This window comes from Pristiophorus japonicus, chromosome 6, assembly GCF_044704955.1.
Source record: "Pristiophorus japonicus isolate sPriJap1 chromosome 6, sPriJap1.hap1, whole genome shotgun sequence".
Taxonomy (NCBI): Eukaryota; Metazoa; Chordata; class Chondrichthyes; family Pristiophoridae; genus Pristiophorus; species Pristiophorus japonicus.
This window is the reverse complement of record NC_091982.1, coordinates 177,812,267-177,838,105: the sequence shown is the minus strand read 5'-3', so window position 1 is coordinate 177,838,105 and position 25,839 is coordinate 177,812,267. Positions and strand designations below refer to the sequence as shown.

General features: G+C 43.2%; 1 protein-coding gene across 3 annotated transcripts in view; it reads right to left on the bottom strand.

The window, feature by feature from the left end:
* Window positions 1-456: 456 nt before the first annotated feature.
* The window catches only part of LOC139265888 (uncharacterized), a 45,033-nt gene continuing 19,650 nt past the window's right edge, over window positions 457-25,839 (bottom strand). For all 3 annotated transcript variants that reach the window (XM_070883428.1, XM_070883429.1, XM_070883430.1), the window contains 3 exons: window positions 13,961-14,093; window positions 13,402-13,555; window positions 457-7,366 (listed from right to left, as the gene is read on the bottom strand). In XM_070883428.1, coding sequence (XP_070739529.1) covers window positions 4,864-7,366; window positions 13,402-13,555; window positions 13,961-14,093 — 2,790 coding nt within the window. In that variant the 3' untranslated portion in view covers window positions 457-4,863. The remainder of the gene's footprint in view (window positions 7,367-13,401; window positions 13,556-13,960; window positions 14,094-25,839) is intronic.

Sequence of the window (25,839 nt, the reverse complement as noted above, 5' to 3'; positions counted from 1 at the left end):
CCCCTTCATCCAATCGCACTCTGGGCCATCTTGTGGTTATTTTGTTGTATCTCAGAGGGTTATCTGCGACTTCACCAATATGGGACCGTCCTGCCATTCCATCTACAGTGCCTTGGAGGGCTTCAAGTTTTGCCACAATGGAGGCATGGAAAGGATATCAGCTCAATAATGGTGGATTCATCAAATCCTTTGCCACTCGTCAACCTAAATTCCAATGCTACCTTCAGATTCTTACAAATGAAGCATGAGCTAACCAGATATACTGGACCAGAATGGTGCGCTGACTAAGTCTTAGCTAAACCAATTTCTGTGTGCCCAGAAAATATCAATGTGATAAAATTTGTTATAGAGAAATACATGGAGCAAAGTCTACCACAATTTGGATCCTAATTGTGAAGAAGCAATTATGGCCTTACTGGATACTTATAAAGTAATTTTAAACACAATCATTCTCATAATCATCTTTCTCCAAGATTGAGACATACAACATTTCTGAAGGAAGCATGTAATAAACTCAATCTTGTCAGCATTGTATACCAGCATTTGAAAGAAGTTGCCAGTTTGTCTTCAGTCGAGGTTTTGTGTTGGAACCAATCTGTGAGCTATTGAAATAAATGTTTTTCATCCAGTGACAAAAACAGGCACTTCAGCATTTTAGTTTCTCCACAGGTTCTAGAGTAATATTTGCATGAAGACTCATGTTTTTTGGCTCGATTTCACTTTCTTTAATATTCAGTAGCAGTGCATTTTCTATAGTGCACTTACACCTTCATAACCATATAATCACTACATAATTTGATGATTGAATCATGGCAGTATAAATAGTACAGGCACATTTGGAGTTTTTTTTTAGTGGCTTTTGTTGATGCCAACCTCAAGTATTTAAAGATCAACATGAGAGTGTTAGTCCCACATTCCATTTTAGGCATCCACTATCAGCATTAGGCATTCCCATATCAAGTATAGCAGTTAGTTACAGAATTCGGCTCCCTCTGTACTCTGTTGCACCGGGCCATCCATCTATGAGATTGATTGAGACTGCCAAAAGGCAGGAATTTACAGCAAGCACAGAGAAACTATTTTTAATTCATCAGTCTGAGTTGCTTTTGTACACAGATGTGAAAACTTAGTGTCTAACCCACTGTGTCACCAATTTTGCCCCCCCCCATGACATTCTCTTAGGTCAGGCCTGCATTTTTTGCAAAATGCACTTTGGTAATGAGGCAAGGAGGAGCAATGAAAACTGTAATACTAACTAGACTAGTATATAAATAACTTTGGAGGTTTCATAAAAGGAATTGCATGAAGCATCAAGGGGCGGGGGGAATAAAAATTGCAAAAAATAAATGAGTACTGACACAAATTGCTCTTTTCTACAGGGAAATCATTGCAAATCTTACAATAGAAAATAAAATGTATAAGTTCAATCAGAAATTAAAAACATGGAAAACAGTAGAAATACACTGGGTTGATCAACGCTTTTGAAGAGAACAGGTTATTTATTTCAAGCGTGACCCATTTAGAACTTTTATTTTACAATTCAATCCATTGCAGTTTTTCTATTTATTTGTTCTTAATCAGCCTTTGCAAAGGTAAGGAATACCTGTTCATTTTTACAATACCAAAACCTAAAACACCCTCTTAATTAATCGCAATTTTAAAAACATTTCAAAAAGTCTTCCAAATACTGATATCACTACAAAGTTAGATGAAATGTGAAATAAACAAAGTAACATTTTTACACAGTTCTTTTTCTAGCTGTAATATTGCCATTGCTACAAGAAAAGCATTATAGGTGCAGCCTGTTCATGCAACATTCCTAGCTGGTTACATTCATGATTTTATTTCAGGAACTTGTGTTTTTAAATTGCTTCCAGCTAATGCAAGGTAATTTATGAAAAAAATCATCAATGAAGTACCTATGCAACTCGATACATTTATAATAGCGCTTTTAATGTAGAAAAAACATGCCAAGATGCTTCACAGAAGCACTGTTGGATAAAAATTGACACCGAGACAACGGAGGAGATATTCGGAGGGGTGACAAGAAGCTTGGTCAATGAGGTAGGCTTAAAGGATGAGAGAGAAGTGGCGAAATTTTGGGTGGGAATTGCAGAGTTTAACACCTGGACAGCTGTAAGCACGGATGCTGATGGTAGGACGAAGTGAGTGGTGGATACATGTGGCGAGAAGTTGATGGAATGCAGAGTTCTTGGAGGGTTTTAGGGATGCAGGAGGTTAGAGATTGAGATTTGAACATGCTAAGAATTTTAAACAGGAGCGGGCGGGGGTGTGGGGGCGTTCAATGTAGGTTAGTATGCACATGGGTGAGTGGGGCTCTGTGTTGGTTGGAATACAAGTAGCAGAGTTTTGGATGAGCTCCAATTTATGGATGGTGGAGGATTGAAAGCAGGCATTGGAATAGTTGAGTTTAGAGGTGACGATGGCATGGATGAAGATTTTAGTAGCAGATGGGTTAAGGCAGGGGCGGAGACGGGTAATGTTACGGAGATGGAAGTAGGCGGTCACGATGGAGGGAAGGGATATGAAGTCAAAAGCTCAGCTCAGTGTCAGGACTTTGAGGTTGCAAGCAGTCTGTTTCAACGTGAGACAGCGGTTAAGGGGGAATGGAATCAGTGGCAAAGGTACAGAGTTTGTGGTGGTGACCAAAGACTGGATTTCCCTATGTTTAACTGGAGGAAATTGTGGCTCATCCAGGACTGGATGTCTGACAAGGAGGCTAACAACACAGAGGCAGTGTGATGGAGATGGGGGGGGGGGGGTTGAGAGAGATGGGGGGAGAATGAGCTGGGTGTTGTCCATGTACATGGGAAGCCATTTAGATGAGGAAGAGTGGGGGAACCAAGAAGAAATCCTTGGTGCACTCAAGGTAACAGCAAGGGATGGTAAAAGAAGTCATTGCTGGAGATGATGTAGCTACAATTGAATAGGCAAGAGTGGAACTAATCAAGGGCAGTTCCATTCAGCTGGACAATGGAGGCAAGGATGGTATGGTCAACCATGCTGAAGATTGCAGAGAGGCGAAGGAGAAATAGTGCAAAATGATTCTTCGATTAGGGCTGTTTGAGCACTGTGGAGGGGCAAAAACCTGATTGGAGAGATTCAAACAAAATGACGGGAAAGATGGGCACAGATTTGGGAGGCGATATCACGTTCAAGGACTTTGGAAAGGAAAGGGAGGTTGGAGATGGTGGCAGTAGTTTGCAGTACCTGAGGAGAGAGAAATATTTACAATGTCAGCTGTCATGGGGGCCAGGAAAGACAGCTAGATGGTCAGCAGTTTAGTGGGAATGGGATCAAGAGAGGAACAAGTTGAGCTTGGAGAGGATGAGGGTAGATTGGAAAGCTATGGAAAGACACACATTCAGTGCTACCGAAGGAAGGATCCTTGGGGGAAGTTTGGCTTGGTCGGCAAAGGAAGGGGGAGAATGCAACAGGACCAGCTCAACAGATGTTCTCAATCTTAGTAACAACATCCATTTGCTCGTCACCATTGTTAGAGGTGAGGGTAGGGGGAGAGGGAGTTAAGGAGACAATTGGTAGTAGAGAAAAAAGCTGGGGGTTTTCTTGCTTTCCAGGATAATCCTAGAGTAATGGGTGGTTTTGGTAGAGGGTCCAGCAAGATGTTGTTTTAGCCAAGATGGCTAAACCAGTTGTGTACAAGATGTATTCAAGTCTGTGCCCCTTAAAGGGAAGAACTCTCTGGCAGGGTGGGAGAGTAAAGATACATTATTATGCATTGGTGCATATTTTTGCATGTACTTAGTTCTGCTATTACTAATTTGTATTTGAATTTATGAGCTTTATGAATGCAATGAAGTTGATTTGATTTTAGTTTCTGTGTAGTATGATTGTATGGTATGGTAATTTACGCTATTTTTATCCTTTACTTTATGACTTTATATATTATGGAAATAGGGACATTATTAACAATTTTAATCAGAAACTTGAACCTGGCTGCATATACTCTGGATTTAACTGCACCAGCATTTAAGTATGGAATAACTTGTGACTGATGAACAGTACAAATAAATGATAATTATTGCATATTATTGCTTAAAAAAAAATCACTTTTCTAAATGTGTGGGCCACTAGTATGCTAATAATTATATTCCTTATTAGTGCAATGCTAAGAGTTTATGGATTTATATTTTTATATGCTTTATGCCACTTTCCTCTGCAGTATCCTATGAATATGTTAATGATATTATGTTACTTCTGTTAATCAATTATTATTTTCCTCGTCTAAGCTAAGAAGCTATGGATGCTGACAGCACAAGCAATAGCAGGAATTATTTGATTATCAGTGCCTGCAAATCACATTTGAGAGGAGGAAAGACTTTAGTTGCATTACTTTTTAAAATTATTTTTTAAAGCTGATTGATTTAGCATTAAGGTTACGGCACCAAAATGATTGTCTTAAAGGGAAATCAACTTCATGGAAAATAATTTGGCAAATCTCTGATTGTACAAGGAGTAGAAGGAACCGGATCATGCATCATTTCCATCTTAATGTGATCTGCGAATGACTGACCAATCTATCTCCGGGTGATTTGTGACATTGCATCATACCTGCCCTATTGAAAAGGCATTGGTAAATGTTTTCTTATGAAAATAATACTCTTTTAACGATTACTGGAATGAAACCTTTGGGATCCAGCTGTGACTCATAAAACACAATTTAAAACAACCAAATAATGTTGCATAAATACAATTTTAGTACTGTTGAAAATCTAAGATGAAGTCCAAAGACTCAGTTTTTCCTGGTATCACACTTCACTAGGATATTAACTGGCCTTCACATTCCAGAAATTACATTGCACTTTGGTGGTCTGCCCATTTTTAGGGGAAATCAAAGCTTGTTTGTGGTGAAGAAAACTGTATGACATCAGTGGCCCTCATCAATACTCTACGGTTAGATTTTGAAACCACCGAAGGGTCAGCGTAACTATATGCTTTGTATTTCCATGGTTTACTTGTGATAAAAGCTGTGTTGCCTGCACAATTGTTCTGTGCTGAGGCAGCACTCTCAGCTTTGGTATCTTGATCAACAGCAGAAGGAGGTTCTTCCACTGCTCCATGTTGTTTAGCTTCGTTAACCAAATCCTTAGGTTGATTGAACATGTCTTTGTGTTGATAATCACCTTGTTTTATTTCTTGCAATTCATTGTCTGGAAGTGTCAGAATTTTATTAGTGATAACAGACTGTAATTTTTGTGGAATTTCTTTTAGCTTTTGTTTTTCACATGAGTCAGTGAATGACTCAGGGCTTCTAGTTTGTGAAATTGTTGTTGCCTCTGTTTTTTCCATTAGTGTTTCGAGAGGCTGTTCCTCTTGCACAACTGTGAGGATATATTTGAGCTGATTATCATCCTGTTTCTTTTCTTTTGATTCACTCTCTGGGAGCATATGAATTTTAGTAGCGATAGCAGGCTCTGATTTTTGAGGACTTCTCTTCAACTTCTGCTTTTCCTGTGAGTCAGTGAATGACTGTGAACTTCGGGTTTGTGAATCAGCTGTTTTCTCTGTATTTCCCTGCTGTATTTGTAGAGGTTGTTCCTGTAGTACAACTGTATGCTGTATAGCAGTGTTGCCTAATTCTCCAGTATAATTTAGATTGTATTTATTTTGAGAATCCTCTTCTTTCATTTCCTGTATTTCATTGTGTAGCAGCATTAGGATTTTAGGAGACGTAGCTGGCTCTGAATTTTGTCCAATTTCTTTTAAAGTTTGCTTTTTGCACAAGTTGATGAATGGTTCGAGGCTTTTTGTTTGTGAAACGGTTTTTTCCACATTTTCCTTTCGTATTTGCAGAGGTTGTTCTTTTGGCACGGCACTGTGCTGTACAACTGCAATAACCAAGTCATTGGACTGATTGAGGGTGTAGTTATTCTGCTCAACATTTTGTTTTATTTCATGTGGTTCATTGTTTTGCAAAGTTAGAATTTCATTAGTGAGAGCAGGTTCAGATGTTTGTGGAATATCTTTTAACGTTTGCGTCTTGCATGGGTCGGAGAGTAAATCTGGGCTTGCGGTTAGTGATATTGTTGTTTCCTCTGTATTTTCCTTCACTGTTTGTGTTGGATTTTCTTCTGCGTTATTTTTCATTAAAAAATAGTCTTCAATGCTTTGTAATGAACAGTGCAGTCCAGCATTAGTCATAATATGGGGAATGTCAATAATAGGCTTACTGGTGTCTCCTGGGCCTTCATCATACTTGGGTACCTGGAAGCTGTTTTCATGAATATTGGTTACATCAGAAGGACTTATTTCTGAAATATTTAATGAAGAGTTTGTAACTGTTTCTTGTAAAGGAAATTTCTGGTTTATATTTTCAGCAAAATTTACATTTTGTACACCATTTTCATCAATATCATTACTGATCCTGGTTGATTTTATGAATCTATTTTTAGTCTGATCATTTGCTTGGAATTGTGTAGCTGGATATAACACTTCAGTGAGCATTTGCACAATTGGTTCATTTAAAATAATTTCTTTGTTAATCTGAGAATCCAGTTGAATGTGCACATCAGTTTCACTGTCAGTCTCTGAATATGTATCATTCGGTTTATCTGTACGAAATGTTTGCTTTCCCATGGGTTGTAGCGTGTTTGGACAAAAAGCTGCAGTACCATTTTCAGTACATGATGATTTAAGAGTAGCATCTTCCTTTTTACCAACTGCAGGCTCACATTTTTGTTGAACTACCAAATCAGTAATTTTATGCACTTTGGAAAAGTTGATGTGTCTACTGTCTACTGTGGGAAATTTGGGAGCAATGCTGTGAGCTTGTGGAGTAGCGTGACATGGAGCTGTGGTATTGTTTTTAGCAATTGGTTTTTCAAGAACACCATCTTCCTTTTTACTATCTGTAGGTTCACATTTTTGTTCAACTATCAAGTCAGTAGGACTATGCATTTCAGTAAAGTTGGTGTCTCTTTTGTCCACTGTGGGAAGATTGGCTGCAATGCTCTGAGAATCTGCAGCGATGTTGGATTGTTCTAAAACTGTTTTTCTCTTCGGCTCAGGAAGTTCCAGTTTCTCAAGTTTATTTCGAAGACCGATCTTTGTAAACCTTGACTGTAGGAGCTGAAATTTAGTGGGCCTAGGCTTTCCTTCAGTTTTAGATGTTTTTGCTTTCGTGCCGGCTTGTGGTGCAGCAAACACATTTGTTAAGCACACAGACTTTTTGGTGCTTGTATTCTTTACCTTTTCCAGCTGAGCTATGTAATTGATCAGATTGTTGATTTCGTCTGTTGTGCGCTTGTTCACAAACATCCTGGCTATCTGACGCACATCTATAGACTCATTTCCATTAGTATGATCTGCACTGAGACACAAAGATCTGCACCAAAATAATAACAAAGTTTGGAATTATAATAAGAGTTCGATACTTTATGTAAGTTTATATAATTAAAAGTCTTCCATTTAGCATATGTCCACAGCATCACACTTTAAAATGTGGTCTCTCAGACATTGTACCTCAAAGTATTGCACATACCGAGGGAAAACGTTGTGAGTGCCTCAAATATCCACTTGCCTTTTAAGTGAACACATCCAGCATTTCTTCAGCAATGTCTTCTGCCATCTGTAAACTTACCTTTACAGTTCACCAAGGTTTCAAAGCTGGCTTCCTCCTATTCCTCATCTACCTGCTTCCCTCAGTGATGTGAACCACAGATGGGAAAGGGTCAGAGGGCATCAGTTTCCATATGCATGCCGAGATGCCCAACAGTATTTCTTCACCACTTCCCTCAAACCCTTGATCACCTTGGTGCTGGCAGACTTCCTGTCTGACAAGTGGATATGCCAAAATATTCCCCAGTGAAATCGGGAAGACTGAGGCCATTGTTTTTAGCCCCTTTGAGAAAACTCTGCAAGCTTGGTGCCAATTCCATTCCCTACCCTGGCTGTTCACTGAGGCTTACCAAGCTGTACACAACCACAAATGTAACACCCCTATTTAAAAAAAGGAGGCAAACAAAAAGCAGGAAACTATAGACCAGTTCGCCTAACATCTGTCCCTGGGAAAATGTTGGAGTCCATTATTAAGGAAGCAGTAGCAGGACATTTGGAAAAGCATAATTCAATCAAGCAGAGTCAGCATGGTTTTATGAAAGGGAAATTATGTTTGACAAATTTGCCGGGATTGCTTTGAGAATGTAACAAGCAGGATGGATAAAGGGGAACCGGTGGATGTGGTGTATTTGGATTTCCAGAAGACATTCGATAAGGTGCCACATAAAAGGTTACTGCACAAGATAAAAGTTCACAAGGTTGGGGTTAATATATTAGCATAGATAGAGGATTGGCTAACTAACAGAAAACAGAGAGTCAGGATAAATGGGTCATTTTCCAGTTGGCAAACAGTAATTAGTGGGGTGTCGCAGGAATCGGTGCTGGGTCCTCAACTATTTACAATCTATATTAATGACTTGGATGAAGGGACCGAGTGTAATGTAGTCAAGTTTGCTGATGATGCAAAGATCGGTGGGAAAGCAAATTGTGAGAAGGACATAATAAATCTGTAAAGGGGTATAGACAGGCTAAGGGAGTGGGCATAAATTTGGCAGATGGAGTATGACGTGGGAAAATGTGAGATTATCCACTTTGACAGAAAAAATAGAAAAGCAAATTATAATTTAAATGGAGAAAAATTGCAAAGTGCTGCAGTACAGAGGGACCTGGGGGTCCTTGTGCATAAAACACAAAAAGTGAGTATGCAGGTACAGCAAGTAATCAGAAAGGCAAATGGAATGTTGCCCGTTTTTGCAAGGGGGATAGAGTATAAAAGCAGAGAAGTCTTGCTACAACTGCACAGGGTATTGGTGAGGCCACACCTAGAGTACTACGGACAGTTTTGGTCTCTGTATTTAAGGAGGCTGTTCAGAGAAGTTTCACTAGGTTGATTCCGGAGATGAAGGGATTGACTTATGAAGATAGGTTGAGCAGGTTGGAGTTCAGAAGAATGAGAGGTGATCTTGTCAAAACATATAAGATAATGAGGGGGTCGACAAAGTGGAAAAGTGGATGTAGAGAGGATATTTCCACTCATAGGGGAAACTAAAACTAGGAGACATAGTCTCAGAATAAGGGGCCGCTCATTTAAAACTGAGATGAGGAGGAATTTCTTCTCTGAGGGTTGTAGGTCTATGGAATTCTCTGCTCCAGAGAGCTGTGGAGACTGGATCATTGAATATATTTAAGGCGGATGTTATGTCTTTAGATGCTCTGATAATGACTCCACGAGGCAATGTGTTGTACTTGAACTTAGTGACCTTGGTCCTTTATTGATAACTCCAGAGTGAGGATCACACCTGGTAGCCTGCCTTTTATACCAGGCCTGGCACACCTGTACAGGTAACCTGCAAGTCTCCCACTGAGGTGCCCCCTGGTGGCACACCTTGTAATAATACAAGCAGTAACCATGTAGGATACATGACAACAGAGATAGCCAGATTTTTTGCGCAATAGGGGAGTAAAGGGTTATGGGGAGAGGGCAGGGAAGTGGAGCTGAGTCCATGATCAAATCAACCATTATCTTATTAAATGGTGGAGCAGGCTCGAGGGGCCAAATGGCCTACTCCTGCTCCTAGTTCTTATGTTCTTATGTTCTGTTCAACCGAGGAATGGGATTCAAGAGTTTACCTCTGCAACATTGCATGCCTTCACCCTGCCTTCCAACTATAGCAGTTGAAACCTTTATCCATGCTCTTGTCGCCTCTCGGCTCCATTTTTCCAATGCCCTCCAAGCTAGTCTCCTGACATTAAACCTCTATAATCTTCAAATAATTAAAAACTGAATCCTGCCTGATAGTAAGATCTGTTCATCCATCGCATTATCCTCACTGGCCTGCACTGGCTTCCTGTCACCCAATGAATCAAATTTAAAATCCTTGGCTTTCTCTACAAACCCCTTCATAGGCTTGCCCCACCATACCTTATGCAACCTTCTCCAGCTTTAATTCCCTTCCATACTCACCAGTCCTGTTATTCTGGATTCCTATATCTCCCTCCTCCCTCCCTCCACTATTGCTAACAGAGCTTTCATTTGTCTTGGTCGTACTCTCTAAAATTCCCTCCCTACATACCTCTACCTAGCTACTTTTGTTTACCTTTAAAAGCCTATGCGGCCGAAATTGCCCCTTTCCTCAGGCCTCTTAACACTGGAAAGCGGCGGCCACACTGCAGGGTGTAATGGCCGCCGACTTTTCGTGTAATGGCTGCCATTATCAAAATTCCGCTTCTATGTTATCCCGGCAGTGACCCGCTCCCCCTCACCGCTCTGCTACCGCTGATCCGTGCTTAGTGCGTCATCACAGTGCACATCGCCAATCTACCCCCCCCCCCCCACCCCCCGATGGCTGAATTCCGCCATGAAAATCTTCGGGCCGCCCAGCGGTGCCAAAACAAGCCTTTTTGTGGCGGTCCAGTGAGGCTGAGGCCTTCTGTAATGGTGTGGCTCCCCTTAAAGGGGAGGACGCACTGCCGCTGCCGCCATGTTTGTTTTTGTTGGCCATGTGCCATGTTGGCCCGACAATTATGCCCTGGGTTCGGCCAGGCCGCCAACAGGCAGCCTGGCACCCCCTCTTGTGTGCCAGGCCGCTGGCCTGGCCAATGCCCTCCCCGGCGGCCCAGTGGACTGAAGTTTAAAGATCACGCAAAGGGGAGAGCCGTGGTGACGCGGCGCCCTGGTGACGTCATCGCAGCGGCCATCCCGCACTGCCCCCAACTTCCGCCCCTCTAGTGTTGTCACCACTACATATCCAGCCCCATTAAGTGTGACTTCCAGATCCAAATGAAAAAAAAACAAAGCGGAATTTCGCTCAAAGCGACCTCAACCACCGTGGCGGTAAAAACCATAGAAAAGGGGCGTGTGCGCCCTGTTTCGGGCTAGGGGCAATTTCGGCTTTTAACAAAGCTTTCAATCATCTCTCTTCGTTCTTCAGTAAGGGTTGGCATCCCTGCATTCTCCTCCTCTGCAAAGTGTATTGGAATGTTGTTCTGCATTAAAGCTGCTGTATAAATGCATGTTGTTGAAGTTAACAACCAATTATCAATTGACTGATAAATGTGAACGAATAAAAAGTATCAATGAGGATCAAATAACCAGAAGAAAAATTGCATTTTAGGAAACTATGCGAATTCCAGCTTAGGAAGTAGAGGAAAAAAATAGTTTATTCTGCAAATAACTGCAATTAAAGTTTTTTGGTGGGGGATGCAAAGTTATTTGGATCTTAAGCAAGTTTGTAAAATGGTAAGTAAACAGTACTGAAAATACCATGAGTACTGTATCTTTCAGTATCAGTAAAGTAAGTAGCATTTTGACCTCGTGTCAGCAAGAGAACCCTAGGGTTCTACAGGGTTGTTAGATGTCTGTATATGTTGACTTACTAGTGTGTTATCCCTGTTGTATAATTATAAACATTTTCTGTATTCTATTTTCCTTCAGGTAGTTGTTGCCCATTTTTGGATGTATAGTTTGGGCATCCTTAGGAATATGTAAATATTTGCATGGGGCTCACAACAGTGGCTGGAATTTTCCGGGGGGTCAGCGGGCAGGATTGGTGGTAGGTCGGGTGAGAAATGTGATTTTTTTTTTTGACAGCGGGTTGGGACCCCGCTGTCAAGCCGCCACAACACACCTTTCCCAATGACGTGTGCGTGATCTCCGATCTGATCCGCAGAGGCAAGAGACCCAATTAACCCAATTATTTAGTTGTTGACAGACCCTTAATAATGCTTTTAACCTTACTTTTTAGCTATAACTGCTCACTGACAGAGTCCACGCTGCTCGGGGACCACCTCTATGGACCTGAGGCAGGAGTTGAATGGCCATTGCTCCAGCTGATTACTTGACCGTTTCAAATGTACAAAAAAGTTCCCACCTGACAGATCATCACTTTCCTGAGCCACAAGCTGTTTCTCAATCCATTTCCAGCACAGATTCTGCAAGCTTTCCACTTTCCAATCTCCATCCACTCTCACCTCATTGGAAGAACTCTCTCATTGACGGAATGCTTCTGTTATCTCTACTTCAGCTGCCATCTATTCCATTAATATGGGTGCCCTTTATACTGTCTCACCTCAGAATCCCACCAGCCTCAACGCCAGTGGCACCAGGCACACCAGCAGCACCAACAACAATACCAACCTTCTCCGCAATCACCTGATACTGCACAGGACAGAAGGCATCAGCACCTGAGCACATTGCTGCCCAGGAGGCCAGGGATCGCCTCACCATGGTCAGATTTACTTCACTTGACGCTGTGCACCTTCACTACCACATGATGCGCCAGGTTGACACTACCCCACACCACCACCATAAAGCATCCCTACAATGCCCAAGTCATTCCATTCACACTCATCACCATTGCGGTGGGTACCGTTATGTCTCACCATTCACTGCAACTCACTAAGGCACACAAATCTGTCCAAGAATGGGAAATGTTGAAAATAAATGTTAAATAAACTTCACATGAACATTGGATAAAACACCCAAGTGTTAGCTGGTATGATTCCACTAAGATGAGTGTAAGTGGTTGCTAGTGAGATGGGGATATGATAATATAGATAGAACGGGATGGGTGGAGGTGCAAGGTAAGTTGGTGTGAGTAAGGATGTGCAGGAGTAGGGTAGGGAAGGTAGAGTGATGTGATGAGAGGCACAGGAGGATGAAGGTGAGTGAGGGTTTGAACTAATGTTTTGTGATCTAATTACATCATTAAAAGACTTGTGCTACTGCACCCAGGTCTTCCTAACGACATCCCTGTTTGTGCCCTCCTCTGCAATGTGCAACCAGGCTGTGTTTGTCTCCTGGGGAGGTCTCTTCCACCCATGGGAAAGAAAGAGAGCCTCCCTACCTGCTGTGGCTCCCTCCATAACCATATAGAGGGAGTCATGGGAGAACCTGGGTGTAGCCCTGCACCTCTGTGCAGTGCTTGTCAGTTTTTGCAGCACTTCAATGCTGTAGAACACTGACAGCACAAATGCCAAAAGAAAGTTGATGATGAATGACGTTACCAGACCCGCTTCCTCTAATTGGACCAGGAAATGCGCTGGGTAGGCTTAACAAGCCCTATCAACGCAAGTTCATTTTAGGCAGCAGGATGGTGCCAGCAGCGCGGCCACAACTCGCCATCGACATTGCCCGCACTGGACCCGCTGAGGTGAGCAAACTCCTGGCCAAAGTGTTTGGAAACCACTTAACTATATATGACTAGCATACATAAGGTACTCCACATGAAGGCAGGCTAGTAAGGTTACCTGTTAAAACTGCTGAAAACTAGTTTCCAACTTTTGGAATATTTGTGCAGCTAAAATGTTATTATTAGATTGTAACTCTAGACTTGGAATGACCTCCATGTTAGTTTGACTTACCTGTCTGCACTAGCAACATGGTATAGCTGTCTCCCCAGCTGTTCTAGATGGCCTCTGAACTCCAGGTTCTGGTAAAGGCTTGTAGGAACATTGTCAAATCCATAAAGAATTCCATATAGAGAGCCTGCAATGGCACCTGTTGCATCACTCTCCCCTATAGGGTCATCATATAAATTGCAACATGAAATAATTAATACTTCAAGTAAGTGAAAAGTATTTCCTCATTATGTCCAATGGAAGGGCCAAGCCACTCAATTAAAATACAATTACCTTGTTGGTTTTATTTATATCTATGTTTGGCAGCTCTTTGAATTTAACACACACATTAAAATGCTAGAACTTCTTAAAAACGTTCTGTGACACATATATTTTTTAATTGAAATAAATTTGAATATTCACTAACATTCCACACATAATGTTCATCCTGTTTCATTATCTTCTGTGTATATGCTTGAATTTTCTATTGCTGTCATCAATTTTGTTGGTCTGAAGCTTTCAGATATAATTTAGGAAATATTTACTATACAGTGACTAATAAAAAATTGCAATAAATTCTTACCCCAATGAAACATGGCTGAATAACACAGTTTCTTCCAATCATTTCCAGCAAACAAGAGTGCATCATAAGCAATCAATGTTGTTTCAAGGCCTTTATTGTTTCCACTTGATTCTGAACGCCAACGTCTATACAGCTGTCATATTTTTGAAAAAAGGTGCAGCTGTCATTTTCAATCTAGCAATACACTTCAAAGATGACACCTATTCAGAGTAACCCAATATGATGCAATAAAACAACTATTTTTCTGTCTTGTGTTTTAGAAAGGGATCAAAATAAATCAAAAAGTATCAAATTTGGTAACGATATGAGAAGTTTATAAATAGTTAAGAAGTTTAAAAATATTGGCCTAGAAATTGGATCGCACTGTGCCTGTTTTACAGGTGTAAAACAGACGCCTAAGGGTCAAATATGTTGGGGTGGGGTGGGGGGGGAGAGTTGGTGTGTGCGCTCATTCCATGTCAGAAGTTGTTGGGGCTCTGGTGTGGGTAGCCACCTGAAACTGGCATTCGGCCCATTCCATATGCAGAGCAGGGGTCCAACACCTATTTCAGACAAAAGTGAACTGCGAACGACCACAGTGTGCTCCGTGCCTGCTGAAATCTGTTTCTTCAGGCGCTCAGCAGCAGCGAATAGCGCCAGTAGCTCATCAGTCCTATCCTAATGAGGCCGGCTGGTCGATTTTTTATGTAGTCTTCTCACTGGCCTCATTGGTCGTGTGCACCGTGCACTGGTCTAATTGCGCGCGTGCACTGTGCTGCACCAGTTTCTAGGCCAGTATGTTTTATTGAACAGCTCTGCATGATCAACACTAAAAAAAATAATTTCCCTGGGCTAGTGAGAGGAAAATCAGCTCGAGCTCCAATCCCCTGATCACTATCCAGTGTTAAAAACTTTGCTTGTGGGTGTGGAATGAGACAGGACTGGGTATAGCTATGATGTCCCCCATGCTCAAACAGCTTGCTCTTACTCACGGTCTGGGTTTTCAACACTCATGGAACCGGAGAAGAAGTGACTAGATTCACAACAGAGGGGGGAGGGGAAAGAAAACTGATTTCAAATTTTTTTTAAATATTGAAGTGCAGCATACAAATTGTCAACAGGAACCAAATTTCTGTTGCTATTTTAAAGTTGTAATAGCATTGAAAAACTTAGTCTTGTAAATTTTCAAGATTACAAATATAGTGTGCAAATAGTATAGCGATGCAGTAATCAACTTTTCTGTCACAGGGGAAAGAAAAACTTCATTGCTGCAAATGTTGTTTGGATGAGGGTAAAGGTTATAGGTTATTATATATACGTCATACCTCTGTGCCTCTGTGTTTTAAGTCCTTGCTTAGAAATGTGCTGAGTTTTCTCAGGCATTAGCCAAGTCACTAAGTTATGATGCTGCAGCACAGATCGGATCTGATAACGCTGTCTGCTTTGTACCATTGACGTCTGCTTACACTGTTGGAAAAGCCATGAAGTCACTTTGACAACTTAGAAGGCACCACAAGACTAATTTTCTGCAAAATACATTAGTTGCATTTCTTTAATCTAATTAATTAATTTGGAAATGTTGATATGATTTTATGGCAATGACTGAGTAATAGGAACTCATTTAGAAATTGGACAACGAACAATTTGGCATAGAACGGTTGGTTAATAATAATGGCTGGAATTTTCCCACTGGGGGGTTTGGAGGTGGGTCGGCAGTAAAAGTCGCTGAAAGTGGGAGCATGTCGGGAATCTGCCATCATCCCGCCTCCTCGTGCCTTTAACTTAGGCATGTTTGAAAGCGCAGCACAGACCCAAACAGCAGTGGCGGCTGACCGAATTAAAACCTTATTGTCAGACACTTAACCAGACCTTTTGAATTTCACTGGATGAGCACGGGAATCACGCAGCTCAGGAACCACGTCTGTCAACCTGAGGCGGAAGTTCAGCGTCCATTGATCAAGGTCATTAATGCAGAGCATGGAAATCCCAATAAATCCTCCCACATGACACCTCATTACTTGTCTATTGGAAAGGCTCTTGCTCAGTGCATTTTGAGCACAGATTTAGGTGTTTGGACTTGGCAAGTCTTTTCTGCAACTTCGGAAGCCACTCTTACCTCATTGCCATTAACTATCACAACATTGACAGATTGTGCCTCTGATCTCTACTTGACCTGCCGTCTATTATATCAGCATAGGTGCCAATTATGCTGTGTCACCTTGGTCCTCAGCATCGGACCAGGAAGAACCCCAACACCAGCAGCAGCAGCAGCAGCACTAACAGCACCAAGAACCTTGTCCTCAATGACCTGATGCTCCACAAGGCAGAAGGCATCAGCGCCAGAGGCAATATCCCCACCACAGGATATACAGGCATAGGATAAGCTTCCCAAACATGACTGAGCAGCAGTGCCAAAGGAGGCTCAGGCTATCGCGCCAGGTCATTGCAGACATTTGCAGCTTACTGGAACCAGACCTGCTCACCGATGCCCAGTTTGGGTTCCGCCAGGACCACTCGCCTCCAGACCTCATTACAGCCTTGGTCCAATCATGGACAAAAGAGCTGAATTCCAGAGGTGAGGTGAGAGTGACTGCCCTCGACATCAAGTCAGCCTTTTACCGAATGTGGCATCAAGGATCCCTAATAAAACTGGTCAATGGGAATCAGGGGGAAAACTCTCCACTGGCTGGGGTCATACCTAGCGCAAAGGATGATGGTTGTGGTTGTTGGAGGCCAATCATCACAGCCCCAGGACTTCGATGCAGTGTTTCCTCAGGGCAGTGTCCTAGGCCCAACCATCTTCAGCTGCTTCATCAATGCCCTTCCCTCCATCATAAGGTCAGAAATGGGGATGTTCGCTGATGACTCCACAATGTTCAGTGCCATTTTCAACTCCTCAGATAATGAATGCAATGCAATAAGACCTGGATGACATTCAAACTTGGGCTGATAAATGGCAAGTAAAATTTGCGCCACACAAGTGCCAGGCAATGACTATCTCCAACAAGCGAGACTCTAACCACCACCCCTTGACATTCAACGGCATTACCATCATCAATTCCCACACCATCAATATCCTAGGGGTCACCATTGACCAGAAACTTAACTGTGGCAACAAGAGCCGGTCAGAGGCTGGATATTCTGCAGCGAGTGTCTCACCACCTGATTCCCCAAAACCTTTCCACCATCTACAAGGCACAAGTCAGGAGTGTGATGGAATACTCTCCACTTGCCTGGATGAGTGCAGCCCTCACAACACTCAAGAAGCTTGACACCATCCAGGACAAAGCAATCCGCTTGATTGGCACCCCATCCACCACCTTAAACATTCACTCCCTCCACCACTGGCATACCGTGGCTGCAGTGTGTACCATCTACAAGATGCACTGCAGCAACTCGCCAAGGCTTCTTCGGCAGCACCTCCCAAACTCACAGCCACCTAGAATGACAAGGGCAGCAGGCGCATGGGAACACCATCATCTGGAAGTTTCCTCCAAGTTACGCACCAAGTTACATCTGTACAGGGTGACTATGAGGGAGTGTGGTGCCAATGCCAAAGTGCCAATAAAATATCCTCCTTGTGTGATGTTAGTTGGTATGATTTCAGTAGGATGAGGGTGAGTGTGAGGTGTGGTTAGGTAGATGGGGATGTGAGTATGTAAATAGAGAAAAAGGGATGGGTGGACGTGCAAGTTCTATTGGTGTCAGTAATGATGTAATGATGTACAGGAGTAGGCTTGGGCATGCAGAGTGATGGGGATGTGGTGACAAGCACAGCAGGATGAAGTTGAGTGTGGTTTTGCACTCCCCTTTCCTGATCTCATTAGAACATTGAAACGCTTCCGGCACTGCATCCAGGACTGCCTCACCACATCCTTGCTGTTCACTTCCTCTGCAATTTGGAGCCAGGCTCTTTTTGTCTCCTGGGGAGGTCTCTTCTGCCCATCAGCAGGGAAGAGGACCTCCCTCCGTGCTCTGACTCCCTCCACAAAAATATGTAGGGAGTCATCTGAAAACCTGGGTGCAGCTCTCTGTCTTTGTTAAGCCATCTTTGCAACTCTGAGCAATAACCAGATCGCGATATATCCTCCCTGCACATCTCTAGATGAACCTTTAAATGCGATGTGGCCATGGTTACATTAAATATACCCGCTGGAAATTAGTCATCCATGACTTCCTTAGACCCTTACCATCTGAAGGGCTGGGTAACGCGCAGGCCTGCCTTAATTCGTGTCTTTAACTGAAAGTCACTCTGAGGAGCGGGATGATAAGAACAACCTGACCTGACACGTGACCCGCACGCACCCGATTCGCCAAGATAAGGACAATTCCGGCCAATGTATCTGGTTGGACAGAAGTAATCATTTTCAAATGTATTATCTTTGCCTGTAATGCAGAAAAAGAATTGGGAATTATCTGACATAGCAAGTTAACTCAATTTGGCAAGAAATTGACGTGACTGAAAGAAAAATTGCTAGAGGGTGACAAACAAGATTTTTGGTCAGATAATGCTAAAAAAATTAAATGTTGGGTTAAGAGAAGAAGGAAGTTACATTCAAATAGTGCCTTATTCAATAATCACTTTTGACTCTTGTTATGTAAGGTCCTCTAGCAACAAATAAATAACCAGACAATCTGTTTCTTGGGGAATATTATTTGAGGGAAAAATGTTAACCAGAATACCAGGAGAACTTAATGCTCTTCTTTGAATTGTACCTTGGGATAATTTACATCCACCAAAATAAGGCAGACACAGCCTTGGTTTAACATCTTAACTGAAGGATGGCACTTTTAACTCATTAGCTTAGATTGTGTGCTTAAGGCCATGGGACTTGAACCTACAACTCTTCTGATGTTGGGGCAAGAGTGCTACCAATTGAGCTGAGCAGACTCTGTTTAGGTTTGGCAATTCCAAGGCATTCTTGCAAATAGAATCTGGTATTAGAAACAAGCGAGGCATCCAAAGTTTAATTACCTTTTAACTGGACAAGGACAATGCATATTGGAGCAGCTATACAAAAGTGTCTGAATGCTGTGGGTTCCGATAATATCCTACCTGTTATGAATGGAACTATGCAAGCAATTAAAATTATTCTATCTCTAAATATTCATGTCAACCCTATTTAGAACTTAGAATACCATCTCCGAGATGGGTTTTAAGTTGATGTGTTTTTTTTCCTCTTTTCCAGTTTTTTTCCCCTGCATTCCTTAAGGCAGCAATTTATGCTGAGATGCTTGTTCTTTGGCACCAGTGGTATTATTCTTAATGTGTGATCCCAGAGAATAAATGCGCTCAAGTTGTTCGGCAACACAGCTGAGTCCAGCCCTGTCCTTGCCAGGTGCCCACATGTCTAGTTTCTAACGGCGCTGGAATCATGTTTCACATTTCCCTTCAATATCCCAGGGACACAGAGGCCAATGAGAATGCCCCAACACTGCTCTGGCTGAGATCATTAGCTCAGAACAAGCCAGGGATTCAATCTGAGACGTCACCCACTGACACATCGGGAGCCCTTCATTGTAGCTTTAGTTTAAAAAGGAAATTTCACAATGTTTAAGAACATAAGAACATAAGAATTAGGAACAGGAGTAGGCCATCTAGCCCCTCGAGCCTGCTCCGCCATTCAAAAAGATCATGGCTGATCTGGCCGTGGACTCAGCTCCACTTACCCGCCTGCTCCCCATAACCCTTAATTCCCTTATTGGTTAAAAATTTATCTATCTGTGATTTGAATACATTCAATGAGCTAGCCTCAACTGCTTCCCTGGGCAGAGAATTCCACAGATTCACAACCCTCTGGGAGAAGAAATTCCTTCTCAACTCGGTTTTAAATTGGCTCCCCCGTATTTTGAGGCTGTGCTTCCTAGTTCTAGTCTCCCCGACCAGTGGAAACAACCTCTCTGCCTCTATCTTGTCTATCCCTTTCATTATTTTAAATGTTTCTATAAGATCACCCCTCATCCTTCTGAACTCCAATGAGTAAAGACCCAGTCTACTCAATCTATCATCATAAGGTAACCCCCTCATCTCCAGAATCAGCCGAGTGAATCGTCTCTGTACCCCCTCCAAAGCTAGTATATCCTTCCTTAAGTAAGGTGACCAAAAAAAAAGGTTTCCCTTTAGGTAAAACAGCAAAAATATTGTTTTAATTTTATGCAATTGTTTTAGTTGAAATATTAAGTAGCAATGACATCATTATGCAGACCATATAAGAGGAGCTATGGAGACTGGCAGTGCAAGGCACATAAAGGGTATGATCACTGCAAGTTGGTTGCATTGATGTAAACAAAAATATTCAGAAAACAAAAGGCAAAAACCAAATAATTTTGAAGTTAATGACAACTCTTTGTTTACTTTTTGAGAAAGGTTATTGATGGTGAGACTCGGATTTCTAAGATCAGCTAGCATTTAACTTCCCATTTTAAAGCGTTTCGCTTGTTTCGTATATTTGAGTTCAGATACAAAAGTGGCATATTGATATACTGATGCCATTTTATCACTAGCTTCCCTTCGATAGATTTTCAAACTTAAAAACCAAAATAAAGTGCAACAATCTATGCTGCAATAAGTAAAATATCTGCTGCACTATAATATTGCAACTGGCCCGTGTATAAATCATGTTTTGCATACCACGGAGCTTCCAGTGAAGCCATGAGACCCACCTGTACTCCCTTAATCTCCTTCCCACTCAACTCCAGCCCACTTAACTACCCCTCGTGACCCCCATGGCTTTCTGACAATGTAAAAGGCTCTCAAGGACTGTTTTCACTCCTTCCTCAATAGCCAACGATCTACTCACCCATCCTCCCCTATTGTTGCTCCATCTCTAACTTCCCTTTCTTCTATGGTCCTGGAACATGGTGTCACATCCCAGCTCTATTCCCATCTCTCCCCAAACTCTCCTTTTCAATCCTTTCAATTCCAGCTTCCATCCTTCTCAAATGCTAGCAATACATCCCCAGCAACGCTTCTCTTCCGACTCCTCCATTGTCACTTCAGAAGTTTCCCAGGGATTTGCTCAATACTGCACTTGGTGACATCACCTGCAGGGGTAGTGTCAGCTTCCATAAGTAATCAGGTGGCACCCAGCTCTACCTCCCCAAAACTTCCCATGGCCTCATGACTGATCCTGTGCTGTTAAGACTGCCTGTCTGACATCAAGTTGTCAATGGGCTAGAAATTCACCGACTTTGCGACCGGGTTTTTGGAGATATTTCACTGTATTTGGCAAAAAACTGGTCAGCGGGAACTTCGGGCACGTTTTTGCGGCAGTGATTTCCATCTGGGGAGAGGAGCGCCGCAGTGCGAGACCCGGAATAGTGTTTCCGACAAAAATTTGGCGCTCTCCGCACTGGTATTCTGCGCCCAAAATACCGACAGGGTAAAACCTGTCGTTGTAGCCCTGCCAGCAGCGGTAAGTATGAAGACCTGCAAAAAGGTAAGTCAAAGTTTTTATTTTTTTAATTCTTTTTCCGCGATTTAGTAGCTAAGGGTTTTGTGAATGTTTTGTGCAGAAGTCTCACCTCCTGAGATAAGTTGGGGTTACCACCCCCAAAAGGAAATGGGACGCTAAATCAAGCATTCTACTTCCTACCTGGGGCGGTAGCGGGACTCATGGCTTGGGAGCGGGCCGCACGGCTCACCAGCGCTATGCACTGAGCCGAGTAGCGCTGCCACGTATGAGGTGCTCTTCCCTGAATTAAAGGGAACAGCCCAAGTTGCAAAATCTGGATAATAAAAAGGGTCCTACCTGGATCACCAGGGAGCAGTGATGTCGCTCAAGCAGAGTGCCGGGCTGAGCCATCGTGGCACGGACCCCATGTCCAAATTGGCACCAGTGTAGAAAGGAAAACCGGTGATTTTTTTTCAGGAGCAGCTTGCTACCACTCCATTAAGTTTCGCCCCTCTAACGGCCGGCCGCCCGGTATGCGTCCCCTGAAGCTGTCATCGCCCGGCACAGTTTCAGTGGGCGATACCCAATTTAGAATCCGGAGCACTACACACGGCAATGACATCGCAATCTCCAGGCGCAGGAGATCGGTCGCAAAGTCGTTTACGCCCCGTTAGCACTCCCTGGGGGTGCTAACAGGAGGCACAAGTGACCCCAAATTCTCCCCAATATATTCTAGTTTTACACTGCGTAATTTGTAGTAGGCCATTGTCAAAAAGTTTGTTTTAAGCAAGGGATGTGCTACTGTGTTTTGAACCACTGCAGTCTCGAATTTGCAACAGTGCTACCTGCTAGCTGTAAGCCACTACTGATACAAACCATATGTGTTCTATAAAGAGATCACAGACGCACCATAAACGAATGTGACTCTTAAAGGAGCAAGTAAAATGACGTCAAATCAAATAACATAATCGTGCTACCTTGTAAGGTTTCATCCTCTTGTGACAATGTGAGACATATTCTAATTGTAGTGCGTGGGAAAACAATTTGATATAATAATACACTAAGACTTAACTAGCCACTTGAGAATTGTATGGTACGTTCAGTAATGGTTCAGCTCTGACAAAACAGATTTAGGTTCAAGAATGACAGGTCCAGAGATACACCCCATTTAAAAGATGTGGAATAATTTATCATAACAAAAATTCAGGGGACTAAGATTCCATTTCCAATATCATCCTTTACTTCATCCCTGCAATCATAATATATCAAGTAGTCATTTAGCTTTATTCAGAGATAATTACGTGCATTCCAATCAGTGCATACCTACGTTATGACATGACATACTAATTTTATAATTAAAGTGCTTCAGACATCTTAGATTTTTTTAAATGGGAGATGCCTTCAATAGCGATTATCAATGACTGTTATTTTTTCTAAATGGAGGATATCAATAACAAATGTAGATTATTTTTTGTCAAAGCCATGATTCATCTCAAACTTTGTATTGTGGTGACAGCTTCATGTTACAGTGTAAGGAAGGATTCTAGAGATTTACATGTCCAGTAATTTCTAACATAGGGAGCTTTTGTTCAGTTATAAAACAACATTTTCAACATTGATGCATTATAAATAAAAGTTTGCCTCCCGTGGACTATTTTAGTCAGCTTCATGTTATCCTTACAGTTGCTAATAATAGTTTTCTGACTAATTGGGCCGGATTTTCGGCAGGTTTGTGACCGGGTTTTCGCTGCGATTTGACCCTCATGGCAAAAACCCGGTCGCAAAGCCCGGGCGGGATCCTCGGGTACTTGTTTGCAGCGGCGCTTCCAAGTACTGCCAGGGAGAGGTGCGCCGATGTGCAATGACTTTGATTGCGTTAGCGATCGACTTTTGGCATTCTCCCAACCCGTACGTCGCGCCCAGAATAGTGACAGGTCAAACCTGTCGGTCATCATCATAGGCAGTCCCTCGAAATCAAGGAAGACTTGCTTCCACTCTAAAAGTGAGTTCTCAGGTGACTGAACAATCCAATATGGGAATTACAGTCTCTGTCACAGGTGGGACAGACAGTCGTTGGAGGAAAGGGTGGGTGGGGAGTCTGGTTTGCCACACGCTCCTTCCACTGCTTGCACTTGTTTTCTGCATGCTTTCGGCGATGAGACTCGAGGTGCTCAGCGCCCTCCCGGATGTTCTTCCTCCACTTAGGGCGGTCTTTGGCCAGGGACTCCCAGGTGTCGGTGGGGATGTTGCACTTTATCAAGGAGGCTTTGAGGGTGTCCTTGAAATGTTTCCTCTGCCCACCTGGGGCTCGCTTGCCATGTAGGAGTTCTGAGTAGAGCGCTTGCTTTGGGAGTCTCGTGTCGGGCATGCGAACAATGTGGCCCGCCCAACGGAGCTGGTCGAGTGTGGTCAATGCTTCGATGCTGGAGATGTTGGCCTGATTGAGAGCACTGACATTGGTGCGTCTATCCACCCAGGTGAGTTGCAGGACCTTCCAGAGACATCGTTGGTGGTATTTCTCCAGCGATTTGAGGTATCTACTGCATATGGTCCACGTCACTGAGCCATACAGGAGGCCGGGTATCACTACAGCCCTGTAGACCATAAGCTTGGTGCCAGATTTGAGGGCCTGATCTTCGACCACTCTCTTCCTCAGACAGCTGAAGGCTGCGCTGGTGCAGTGGAGGCGGTATTGTACCTCGTCGTCGATGTCTTCCCTTGCTGATAATAGGCTCCCGAGGAATGGAAAGTGGTCCACGTTGTCCAGGGATCTTGATGACTGGCGGGGGGGGGGGGGGGGGGCGGCGGCAATGCTGTGTGGCAGGGTCAGGTTGGTGGAGAACCTTTAATGTAAGGCCCATGCTTTCGTACGCCTCGGTGAAGATGTTGATGACTTGGAGTTCAATCTCTGAATATGCGCAGACACAAGCGTCGTCTACGTACAACAGGTCTTGGATCTGGCCTGGAGGCGACGAAGGTTGAACATGTTCCCACTGGTTCTATAGTTTAGTTCCACTCCAGCGGGGAGCTTGTTGAGTGTGCGGTCGAGCATTGCAGCGAGGAAGATCGAGAAGAGGGTTGGCACAATGACACAGCCCTGCTTGACCCCGGTCCGGATGTGGACTGGATCTGTGATGGATCCATTGGTCAGGATCACAGCTTGCATGTAGTTGTGGAGCAGGCGGAAGGTGGCGACAAACTTTTGGGGGCAGCCAAAATTGAGGAGGACGCTCCATATGATGTGCCATCGTGTGCGAGGATTCTTCACCGCAATCAAGTCCACCTACGGTCCGAGCACCCAAGGCCCCACCCCACTGCTGGTCAAGAGCGGGGAGGCACTCATCAAGGACACTGAGGCAGTCAGGACCCGCTAGAAGGAGCACTTCGAAGATCGCCTTAATCAAGACACTGCCTTTGACACGAGTGTCCTCGACTCCATCCCGCAGCATGCTACCCGCCACCACCTCAGCAAAACCTCAGCCCTGCATGAGGTAAAAAATGCCATCCATCTGCTCAAGAACAATAAGGCATCGGGAGTAGATGGAATCCCTGCTGAGGCACTAAAGTATGGCGGAGAGGCACTATTGGCATGAATGCATAACCTCATCTCTCTCAACTGGAAGAACATGCCAGGAGATCTCAGACATGCAGTAATCGTGACCATCTTTAAAAAAGGGGGCAAGTCCGACTGCGGCAACTACAGAGGAATCTCCCTGTTGTCAGCCACTGGGAAAGTCATCGCTAGAATCCTCCTCATCTGTCTTCTCCCTGTGGCTGAGGAGCTCCTCCCGGAGTCACAGTGCAGATTTCATCCACTACGGGGTACAACTGACATGATCTTTATGCTGCGAGAACTGCAAGAGCAATGCAGGAAACAGCATTAACCCTTGTACATGGCTTTCTTTGACCTTATAAAGGCCTTTGACACTGTTAACCTGTCGGTGCAGCCCTGCCAGCAGCGGTAAGTAAGGAAATCTGCAAAAAAGTAAGTTAAAGTTTTTATTTCTTTTTTTTCCCAGCGAGTTGGTAGCTAAGGGTCTTGAAAAAGTTTTTTGGAATTTTTAGTCCCCTCTCAAGGCCTCTCTCGCAGCGCTAACGATCCCGAACTAAAGTTGCTGAAACTTGCGTTTTGCGCCACGAATAATCATGGAACGCCTCCCTTACCGACGAAAAGGCTGAAAGTTCGGCTTAAAAATGGTAGCGCAGCGAAAATGGTATTTTCAAATATTGCTACCGTTTTCGCTGAAAAATCCCGAAAGCTGAAAATCCGGTGTGTATATTCGGCCTGTATCCTTATATTCCACTAACAGGACGTAATCAATGTGAACATTTATCAGTTCAAAATTAATTTTCCTATTCTATTACTCCAATACTTTTATTAATGTAGGTTAAATATATGTATATGTTTTGTTACCAAAATAATGCCTTCTACTTAATGAATATACTAATTTCTCAATATTTACAATTGGATAATTGTTTTAATCGATTTCTAACAAAATTTGAACA